This window comes from Macrotis lagotis, chromosome X (assembly GCF_037893015.1).
Source record: "Macrotis lagotis isolate mMagLag1 chromosome X, bilby.v1.9.chrom.fasta, whole genome shotgun sequence".
Taxonomy (NCBI): Eukaryota; Metazoa; Chordata; class Mammalia; order Peramelemorphia; family Peramelidae; genus Macrotis; species Macrotis lagotis.
Window position 1 is genome coordinate 386,710,037 of NC_133666.1, and position 10,787 is coordinate 386,720,823.

Below are 10,787 nucleotides of genomic sequence, written 5' to 3' on the forward strand. Positions count from 1 at the left end.
CAACTAGTATTTATCTGAGGGTGGATTTTAATGCATGTCTTCATGACTCCAGGCCCAGTGCTCTATCTATGGTACCACCTACTTCCTTCAAATGGTTGTTGCTAACAAGTAATTCATTACCTTCCCATTTCACAAAGTAACTGCTCTCTTTCTGACTGCAATTACAGTAATTTCCCTTTAGGCTTCTTCCTTACCACTTCCCTTTCTGTGGAGTGAATGACCAGCTTTTTACTGTACTGCTGGTGGAAGAGGGTGGAAACCATCTGAGCCCTGCAAAGATTCCTCACCACTGGACAGAACAAATCAGTGGTGGTCCACTGCTTCCTCCTGTGTCTGTGAGTTTACATATATTACAGCCTGCCTCAAGGCAGGCCTGTCATTGCACTAACTGCTTAGGGTGGTCTTCTTTCCTTGCCTCTTCCAAGGGAATTATTTGTGTTACTTTCCACTGCCACTGACAGCTCCTATATCTTCCTCTTCTCAAGGCTTATTAACCCCAGCAGAGGCTTGAATTTAAACATCTTATCCATCAGAAACTTTTCTTCATCCTCCTAAGTTTCTGTACTTCAATCCTTCCACCTACAGGTGGAGAACAGAGTCAAATGATCTGAATTTAAGCCCTTGTTCTAACACTTAATAGTTATATGACCTGGACAAGTCACTTAATTTCTCTAAGCTTCAGTTTCAATATTCCAGTTTTATACTGGGGTAATAATATTTGCACCATCTACCTACCTTATAGGGCTGTTTCAAAAAAGGGTTCATACCAATATAATATTGCTTGCCTTTTTGGTGGTTGGGGTGGGGTTTGGAGGAAGGGAGGGAATTTGAAATTCAACAATTTTTAAAAAGAGTGTTAAAAATAAATTAATGATTTTTTTAAAGAAGAAAGCTAAAAAAGAAAAAGAAAAAAATGAAATTCTATATCCCCTTTTGTTTTCCTGAATAGTCTTTACTTGCCTGTGTAAGTTAACTCTCAAAGGCTTCTGCTATTTTAAAGCTACCGACTATTCAGGGGCTGCAAGTAAATGTTTAACAACCCAATTCTCTTCCTCAAAAATATTTAAGTGTAACCTGCATTATTAACATTTTCTCCACCACTTTTTTTAACATCAAGACAATTAGCAAAATAATATTTTTAAAAAAATAAAACAAGGGTCTGTAACCTTAAAATTCTTTATAAATGTGATTTATTATAATCATAATTATTTTATTCCCCCTATGACTTGAGGCTCTTACTAAGATTATAGCCTCAGGAGTCACTAGTTATAATAATGATAAAACATGTGCTCAAATGGGTTTATCTGTGATCTCATCAATTTGGAGCCCTTTGAGTTAGGAGAGTGGGACAGGGTAAGTGATTTAGTCAGAGTCATATAGCTAACAAGTATCTAAGAAATACAACATTCTCCCCTCCTAACAAAAAGCACCTTCCCTTTCCAGGGTCCCAGTTCCACAAGCTCTGGAGTTACAAGGACAAGGGGAACCTCCTTGGTAAGCTTATGATTGCTTGCTAGGGTTCGTCAAATATTGGATATCCTGATTTATGACACAATCATGTTTGAAAAATAGTAAAGGGCTAAAAAGATGTTCAATGGAACAAGTATTTATTAAGTGCCTTCAAGGTCCCAGTCATTATGCTAGGAAGGGAGATGGATATAAAAGTTAGAATGAAAATATTCTCTGCTCTGAAAGAACTTGTCATGGATGCAAACCTTGTGACACAAAATAATCACTGTTTAGCACTTGGGTGCATTCTGTTCCTAGGACCAGATAAATGCAAGAGATGCTTCAGAGAGAAACATGAGCTTAGGTATACAGGGAAAGAAACCTGGTAATAGATTCCCCAGAGCTGCATAATTCTGTCACTAGATTCTCTTTGCTTTCATTCCTTATAAAGCAGAGCTGTTGAACTTGCAGACTTGAAGATTAAAAGTAACTGGGAAAGGTCTGACAAAATGATGTTATGAGGCTCATAATAAAACATCAATTCTGAGATAATACAGCCTCTCTCCAATGAGATATAATGTGTCTTTGGACAGAACTAAATGCTGATGTTTAGGTCATCTACAATCTAAGTAATTATTATCCTAAAACAAAAAGGGGATAACCAAGCTTCTTTAAGTGATCAGTGACTTTTTCAACAGCATTAACAAAATTATTTTTGAAAGTAATAATAACTACAACAATATATATTGTGTATTTAGAGACTTTATTCAGAGACCTTGGAGAATGTCTATGATATATATCAGTTATTCATTGCATACCAATTAGCTTAAAAGGTTGAGGATGAAGGCTGGAAAGGAATTAGATTGATGCTACAGAAATAGGTGAGAAATAAAAATTGAAATGAAGTCTATAGTAAGAGTTCAATGCTCCTTCAAGTAATTCATGCACTGGCAAAACATTTATCACCACTGCAAATTTGGAAAATATGGGAAAGAAATTTGTGAAGGCTGGCAACTTTTGCCAATTGCAAAACTATACATAAATCTAGGACACTGCTGATAACTTATAGCAATTTTCCTCTAAAGAAGAGAAAATTTTTTTCCATAGAAAAGTATCTTTTAAAAACTTCTATTTCTAATTAAGATAGAATTTTATTTGATTTGTTAAAGCTATTTTTTTAAATGGATGTCAGAGATTCCCCCAAAATATCCTTGGGTATAATTTTATACAATTTTTCTGTCATCTTTAGACTCATTTTAATGACCCATTTTCTTGATAACACTTATAATCATAAACACACACACACACACACACACACACACACATACACACAACACACAGAGCTTTTGAGGAAACCACAATTGTTCATCTAAAGGAAGATAGCACTATGTAATATATTCCATATTTATTTGAATTTGCAAAAAAGATATGAAAGTGCCCTCTAGCAAAGGCAGCAAACCTTGAGCTCCTAAACAACTGGAACCAAACTGGAAAGTCTTCAAAGACGCAGCCAGGGATGGACACTATGTCTGCTACTTGAGAACCATGAAGCTCAAGGAGAATATCATCATCATTGAAAGAATTACCATCATGGGTTATATATAGATACATGCACACATTCATATGTAGACATATATGGATATGGGTCTATAACCCACATACATATGGATGTAGGTTCATGGAGACTTAGAACCATCCTCTAAGGAGCAAAAAGACTTTGATTTATATCAGAGGAGGGAGCATACAAACTGAAAAAAATCATAGATATTAAAGAGCTGACTTGGACAATGAAGTTTTTACTGATCAGTCTATCAACAAATACTTATTAAATGCTTGCTGTGAATAAGGCACTGTGATAATTAAGTGCTAATCAGAACAGGATCTTTAATTTCATTTTATGTTCTTATCAATACATGTTAGAAAGTTGCTTCATATCCTTTTAAAAAATTAAAATCCTAACTTTCTATTCAGATGAAAGGTATGTGTTTCATATGTGTTAATGTTCCATATGTGTTACATGTCTTAATGTAACAGTGTTTTGGTGGCACAAGGAAAAGAGAAGTGGCTGGTCTGCAAATGGGAAGATGGGATTGAGTCCTGCCCCTACTGCTTATTGGCTCTGCAACTTTGGACAAGCTATTTAGTCTCCCCAAGTCTGCTTCCTTACCTGTAGAGTGAGATGTCTCCAAGGTCCTTTTCTTCTCTAAAAATTCTAATGTAATAATTTGAATTTTATAGGAAAAAAATCAATCATTTTATGAAGTAATATTGCGTTGTCAACAGTTCGCATGGTACTGAATACTAAGTGACCATAGATACAAATTTAGATTATTAATAAAACTTAATATAAATATAATTGCTTATACACACACACACACACACACACACACACACACACACAAACTATGGTGGATTTTTTTTAATTGAATGATTAACTAGATGGATAGAGCACTAGGCCTGGAGTCAGGAAGATCTGAGTCAAATCCAGTCACCAAAATTCACTAGCTATGTAATACTAGACAAGTCACTTAACCTTGTTTGCCTGAATTTCTTCCACCTGTAAAATGAACTGGAGAAGGAAATAGCAAATAATTCCAGTATCTTTGCCCAAAAAACCCCAAATGGGAATCACAAAGTCAGATACAACTGAACAACAATCATAAAATAATTTTAATGTAACAGTATTTTCCCTTCTCCCCCCAAACCAACCTGATTTATCTTCTGAATCATCAAAGTCCACACTGAAGGAATGACCACTATTGCTGATTATTTTAGCTGAGGTTGGATCATATTTGATACTGAGAGGCCGAAGAGAAGAGTCATATTTCACTTCTTTGGTATTGATCTCAATTGGAGACTGATGATCCCCATCAGCAATTGGGAAAAGTTCACTCCAATGAATAGGACCTATGATGACAAGAGAGAACTAAGTAAATTGATTTGTTCATTTTTAGATAGATAGACAGAGAGAAGAGAGAGAGAGAGCTAGGGCATACAGAAAGGAATGAAATGGTCCCTGACCTCAAGGAAATTACTGTCTAGTTGTAGTTTACCACATTTTTTCATTATCAACATAAAACCCTTTGGTTTTACCTAATAAAATTTCAAACACAACTTGAACAATATCTTCCCTTTGTATATGAGTATAACAGAAAGAGTTATGAGATGCACAGACTTTTTGTGTGATCAGTTTGGATCTGTCCCCACAATGATATACTCACCCTGTCTTAAATTTTTAAATGAGAACTTAATAAAAATAAACTTATAACCCAAGAGATACATGATTACTTAAATGCATATACATGAAGGGAAACATCAAAATAATGAAAAGGAAAGATAACAGATAAAGAAGAGAAGAATTACCTAACTGAGGAGGCTCCAACAATCCTGAAAATCTGGCTAGGGAAGTCCTTTGATGTCCCACATAGCCTTCAGAGTCTCAATTGGGAAAGTCCCTTCAGCAGAGTGTCCTCTCTGAAGGGATGGATTTCCAAAGCCCACTTTTCCAAGTAAGACCTTTATAATGTTTACACAAAAGTGGCACAAGTCCAAGGGTTTACAAGACTGAACTCAGTGATCAATGGGTTCTCTAAGACCAAACACAATGATCCACGAGTTTTGGCCAAAATACCCTCAGATCCTGAGTACAATCATTTTCTCTAGGTGTCCTGTGGATAAACACCAAGGTGTAGACCCCTAAACATGTTTACTAGGAATGTTCACCAGTGCTCCCTGCCCTAAAACATGCTTTGATCAGCATATTTCATCTCAGTGTACCTAGAAAGTTCCTTCTCTTTGGACCATAATGGCTGATAAGGAAGATCTCAATTTAACCCTTCAATGAGGAAGTCATTAAAGTTTAATCTATTCTTTAAAAGCAGTCCAACTTCCAAAGAAAAACCATAAGTCATTATTGGAAAAAGACATGCTTTCTTTTCTGTTCTAAGGAATGGAATATGAAGACAAGAAATAAAAGATAGGACTGAACAAAAATAGCAGGCATCAATTCATAGGCTTAAAGAAGGTGAGACAATAGTGGATCCTCACTTTATAGGGTTGGACTTGAGAGGAAAGATTTTCAGAAGATATTTATTTTCTCCTAGACACTATGCTTTCAATTTGCATAGCAACCACCAGATGAATGGTGGCAACTAATTTTAATTCTTTTTTTCTGCTAAGTGACTAGGCTATTTCCTAGTCAAGATAAGTAATGCTTCTCTTAAAAAAAACCAAACCTTCCAACTCTTTATTAAAATAATAACATATAATTCATGATTATGATATTTTCATAAAAGAAATTACAAATTAGAGCAAGATTTAAAGAAAATCAAAAACCATAGCTAGACTCATAACCTTCAACCATATTCTCACACTGCCTTATTTCACTATGATTTTTTTTATCCTACACTAAAGAGGGATCTTTAATTTTTCCTTTTATGTTTCCCCAAGATCAATCCAGCTATTCATACCATTTCAAGTTAAAAGACTTTTTAACTTACTTCAGCTCTGTATCCAGCCGGTGAGTTTAACTACAAGCCTCGTTTGTCAAAAACCTTCAATTACCTGCTTGCAACTTATCAGAGAGAATAGATTAAGTTAGCTTATTAGCGCTTTCATTTAGCTCTCTAATCAAATACCACTATATAACAGTCTAGTCTTTTTGTACTTCTTTCTATGTGACAGACACTTCCAAAACTGCAGCTCCAACAGTTAACAAGCTTTGGCATAAGTGGAAGAAAATTTGGCTGTAGATGGATCATGAAAATAAACAAAGTATATTTTTATACATAGTATATAATTACTGTCCTGTATCCTTTTCCAATCAAGAGATTGCCCTCTTCACTTTCTTCTCTCCTTATCCAAAGCTCTTTGAAGCTCAAATTTGACATAGAAGCTACTTTGCATTAAATATTACAGGTTACCTATTAACTATTGTATTGTTAGTTGAACCAGCAATCCTTCTTAAAGAAATCATACTTTTTTTAAGTTTGTGATTTAAAAGTGACATACACAGTTTCAAAACAGTTATGAAGTGATTTCCTTAGAACAACTCAAGAATGATCTGTTACGTTTACATCAAAATCTTTGGTTTAAGAACTGTTTATCCAAGACCAAAAACCAAGAAATACAACCTATTAAATTCCCTTTTGGTGATCCACTTTCAGATATTCTGTCCAAGAGTATGATGAATTTAAAAGAGTGGGGAGGGACATATATATTACAGTCCCATGTGGAGAATAGAGCTCTTCCTTTTCTAGACCTAAGAATGAATATTAGTTTCTCTGGAGGTCATACATTTTCATTCATCACAAACTAATCCATATCATACTGAGTAGGGATTTTCTTTATTCCCTTCGGCTCAATAAGCATACTGTTGGCATCTAGTAACAAATCCCTAACAATAATAAAAACGATTCCAGCTGAAAGGAAAATGAAGAGAAATGCATTTTTCCTCTTTCAAAGAAGGAGATGAAATTAGCCAAGTATAAAATTGTGATTAAGTCTTTGGCTAGGAAGAGATTCTCTAAAATAACAGAATTCATTAAATTATACTTCTAAATTTCACCTGTTGCTATTGCATTAACTAGTGCATTTATTACAAACTTCATGAAGCCGGAGTATAACACTAATTAGAAAATAAATCCATCTTTCCATTTTCCCCAGTGAGCATTTTACAGTTTCTTATTGTTTACCATACCACACAAAGCACAACATAGGAAATGATGTTTTCAGTTTATGTATATTTTAGTTTTACCTTTGACAAAAATCATAAATATATTTATATAAAACATAAATTTTATATAAAATATATCAAAACACAACCAATACTTGGTTTATTATGCAATGACCTGATTGACAGCCATCCACAGCATGAATTCTTTGGGTGATTAGTACTTACTGGCATTTAAAGCAGAAAAACTAGGATTATTGTCTTACTCCATCAAGTTTAGTATCAACTTGAATAAACATGCCTATTTTTGTTGGAGTTGTTTCAATCCATGAAATCTGGAGATTTACAAATAGTAAGTCATTCTCAATGGGAGGTAGTAAGTGTTAAGAAACTACTACTACACAGTGTTTTATTTTAATAAATAGAGTAATGGAAGAACCCCCAAATTACATCTGATAATGTTTGGGGCCATGCTCTACTTATCACAACTGTTACTTTTCTCTTGAATTCATAACTTAGTGGAGTTAGAATAAACATAAATAAAAATAACTAGACTGTTGATATAACTCATCCAACTAACTAAACAATAAAATAGTTTGTCATTCCACTAAAAAAAGAAAAGAAAAGAAAGAAACTACTGCTCCTTAACAGAGTTGCATCAATTCACAAGCCCATTCTTAGTAAATAGGGAATAACTGTTAACCAGACTTGGGAGTGCTCTTCTCCTCGGCTGCCACCAAGGATCCCGCACCTTCTTTTCATGCAAAAAGAACCCCTTAAATCTTCGCATTTGGCAATGGTCTGGAAACGTTACATCTGACCCAGCTCGAAGTGCCTGGCTCATGGCAAGCCTCAATTCACTTAAAAAAAAAAAACCCAAAAAACCAGGATCGTTGTTTGATTCGATCTGATTACTACTGCTGACTTTAGTAAGCAGTTCCTACAAAGCAAAGGCTAGCAAGCATTTCAGGAAATTATTCAGTGATGGGTTTGGTAACCATGATGATGATGACACACCAATTCTAACCAAAAAAAAAAAAAATAATGCTTTCCACTGCAACACGTCACAGACCCTGCCGGCCCTGCCAGGCTGTGGGTTTTTGCAAACCAACTAATGAGGAACCAGAAAGTTTCCTCCAAATGTCTAGAAGGAGAGGGCAGCGCCTTTCTGTGCCCAACCTCCGCCGCGGACCCCCGCAGCGAACCCCCGCGGACCCCGCAGCGCGTGCCCCGGACCCCCAAGAGCAGAGTCCGCCGCGCGCTCCGCAGAGCGGGAGATCCCAGCCGGGGCCCCGGTTTCCTCCGAGTCCGCCCAACTCTTTCCCTCACCGTTGTGTTCGCAGTAGCCCCAGCTGAGCCTGGACATGTTTCCCTCGGGATGAGAAAGAGGAAAGGCCGCCTGTGACTCCAGGGAGGACGGAGAGAAGCCCGAGGCAGGGGGCGGACGGACGGACCCCCGCGCGCCGCGGCGGCTCAGACACAACTTGAGGGCGCGCGGCAGGCGGGGCGCGGGGCCCCTCCCGGCCGCCTCCGCCAGGGGGTGGTGCTGCGGGGCAGGGCCGGGCACCCCGGGAGGAGGAGGAGGAGCGCCGGAGGGTTCCGCGGCCCCCACCCCCACCCCCACCCCGTTAGAGCTGAGCCGGGAACTGGCCCGGGATCTGGATTCCAGTGCGGCTCCGCCTTGGAGGACGGGAGGCAAAGTACTTTCACCTCGCTCGGCCTCAGTTTCCCCAACAGTAAAATCAGCTAGAGAGCGTCTAAGGTCCCAACAGGAATAACAGCAGAGTGACTGCACAGAAACTACAGCCCTGGGTCCTCGCAGCAACCCTCCGAGGGGTAGATGCTATTAACTGACCCATTTTACAGATGAGGAAAACAGGGGAAATGGGTTCAGAATGTGCCCAACAGTCACTTGAAGTCACTTTAGAACTCAGGACTCCCTGATTGACGGCCCTGGGCTCTGTCCACTGTGTCACTTGGGAGCCCCGGGAAAGCCAGGGGGCTAGAATAAGTCGTCTCTAAGTCCCAGTAATTAATAATAACAATAACATCAGATAATAGCTAAAGTTTGTAGTGTCTAATGTAGAAAAGTCGCTTCACATTTTTTTATATCCCTTGAGCCTCACAACAACCCTGTGAGAGGGAGGTGCTAATATTTCTTCTCATTTTACAGAGGAGAAAATTGAAGCCAACAGAGGTTAAGTGACTTGCCCAGGGTTACACAGCCAACAGTTCTTTGGGGTCACATCAAGCCCAGGGCTCTATCCACTGTACACCTTGAAGACCCAGTGAAAATAAAGGGGTTGGAGTAAATGGTTGCTAGATCTCTTGCAGACCGCTTCTCTCCTCTGACACTTTTTTAGCCTGCTGCTTGGTCTTCCTACAGCATCTCTCTCCACTCTAATCCATTCTTTTACTTAACTGTCAGCGATCTTCCTAAAACTCAGGTCTAACTATACCTCTTCCTTGTTCAATAAAATCCAGTCACTTCCAGGATGAAATATAAAATCCTTTATTTAACCTTAAAAGTTCTTCATAAAATGCCATCCACATCCAGAGGGAAAAAAGTATAGAGCCTGAATGCAGAGCAAAGCACATTATGTTCACTTTTTAAAGCTTCTTTTGTTTTTTCTTTCTTTCCCCCTTAGTTCTAATTCCTCTTTCACAACATGACTAATATGGTTATATGTTAAACACGACTGTACATGTACAACTTTTATCAGTTTCTTCACCACCATGGGCAGAGGGGGTGAGAGGTAAGAAAGAGAGAGTGGTAGAAAAATGTGAAACTCATAAACTTGCAAATGGATGAATGTTGAAAACTACCTTTGCATGTAACTGGAAAAATAAAATAATAAAGAAAAGCTCTTCATAACCCAGACTACCTCACACACAAACCTTTACATTCTTCTTATACTTTCACTCCCACATTCATTCACTGGAATCTAGTGACAATGGCCTCCTTGAATTTCCTCCCACAAACTATTCCATCTCCTCCCTCCCAGAATTTTCAATGACTATCCCTCATTCCTGGAATTCTCTCCTTCCTCATCTCTGCTCCTAGGCTTCATAGCTTCTTTAATGTCCCAGGGAAAACTCCTTATTTTATGAAGAAACCTACTAAGATACCCCATCATATTAGTTTCTTCCTTCTGTTATCTCTAACCCTCTGTAAAGCGTGTTTGTATAGCTGTTTTCATAATGTTGTTGTATGTTCCATTGTGACCACTTTGGGATTCTTTTGTCAAACATACTGGAGCAGTTTTCCATTCCTTCCCAACTCATTTTACAGGTGAGGAAATTGAGGCAAACAAAGTTAATTGGCTTGTCCAGAGTCACGCAGCTAGTGTCTGAAGCTGAATTTGAACTCATGAAGATGAATCTTCCCAACTTGAGACTGGACACTCTATCCCATAAGTCATCTAACTGTCCCAGAAAATATTTTCAAATGAAATTTAATTGACTTAGAAGAATTCCTGATTACATATGCCTATTAACTACATATGACTACAAAATCCAGTTAGAAACTTGAGGACATAGTCATGGAGTTTGGGAATTGGAATGGATTTTAATACCATATAATTCAATCCTTTTATTTCACAGATGAAGGAACTAAGAATTAAAGAGAAGAGATTTCTCCGAGGTCTTACTGTTAAATGTGACAAAG

The 10,787-nt window shown here is 37.8% G+C and overlaps 1 protein-coding gene across 1 annotated transcript in view; it reads right to left on the reverse strand.

Moving 5' to 3' along the window:
* The window catches only part of LOC141498029 (carbonic anhydrase 13), a 46,640-nt gene extending 38,051 nt beyond the window's left edge, over positions 1-8,589 (reverse strand). The window contains exons 1-2 of the mRNA XM_074200943.1: positions 8,450-8,589; positions 4,159-4,356 (exon numbers count right to left, since the gene is read on the reverse strand). Of these exons, the coding sequence (XP_074057044.1) occupies positions 4,159-4,356; positions 8,450-8,486 (235 nt within the window). The 5' untranslated portion in view covers positions 8,487-8,589. The remainder of the gene's footprint in view (positions 1-4,158; positions 4,357-8,449) is intronic.
* Positions 8,590-10,787: the final 2,198 nt, after the last annotated feature.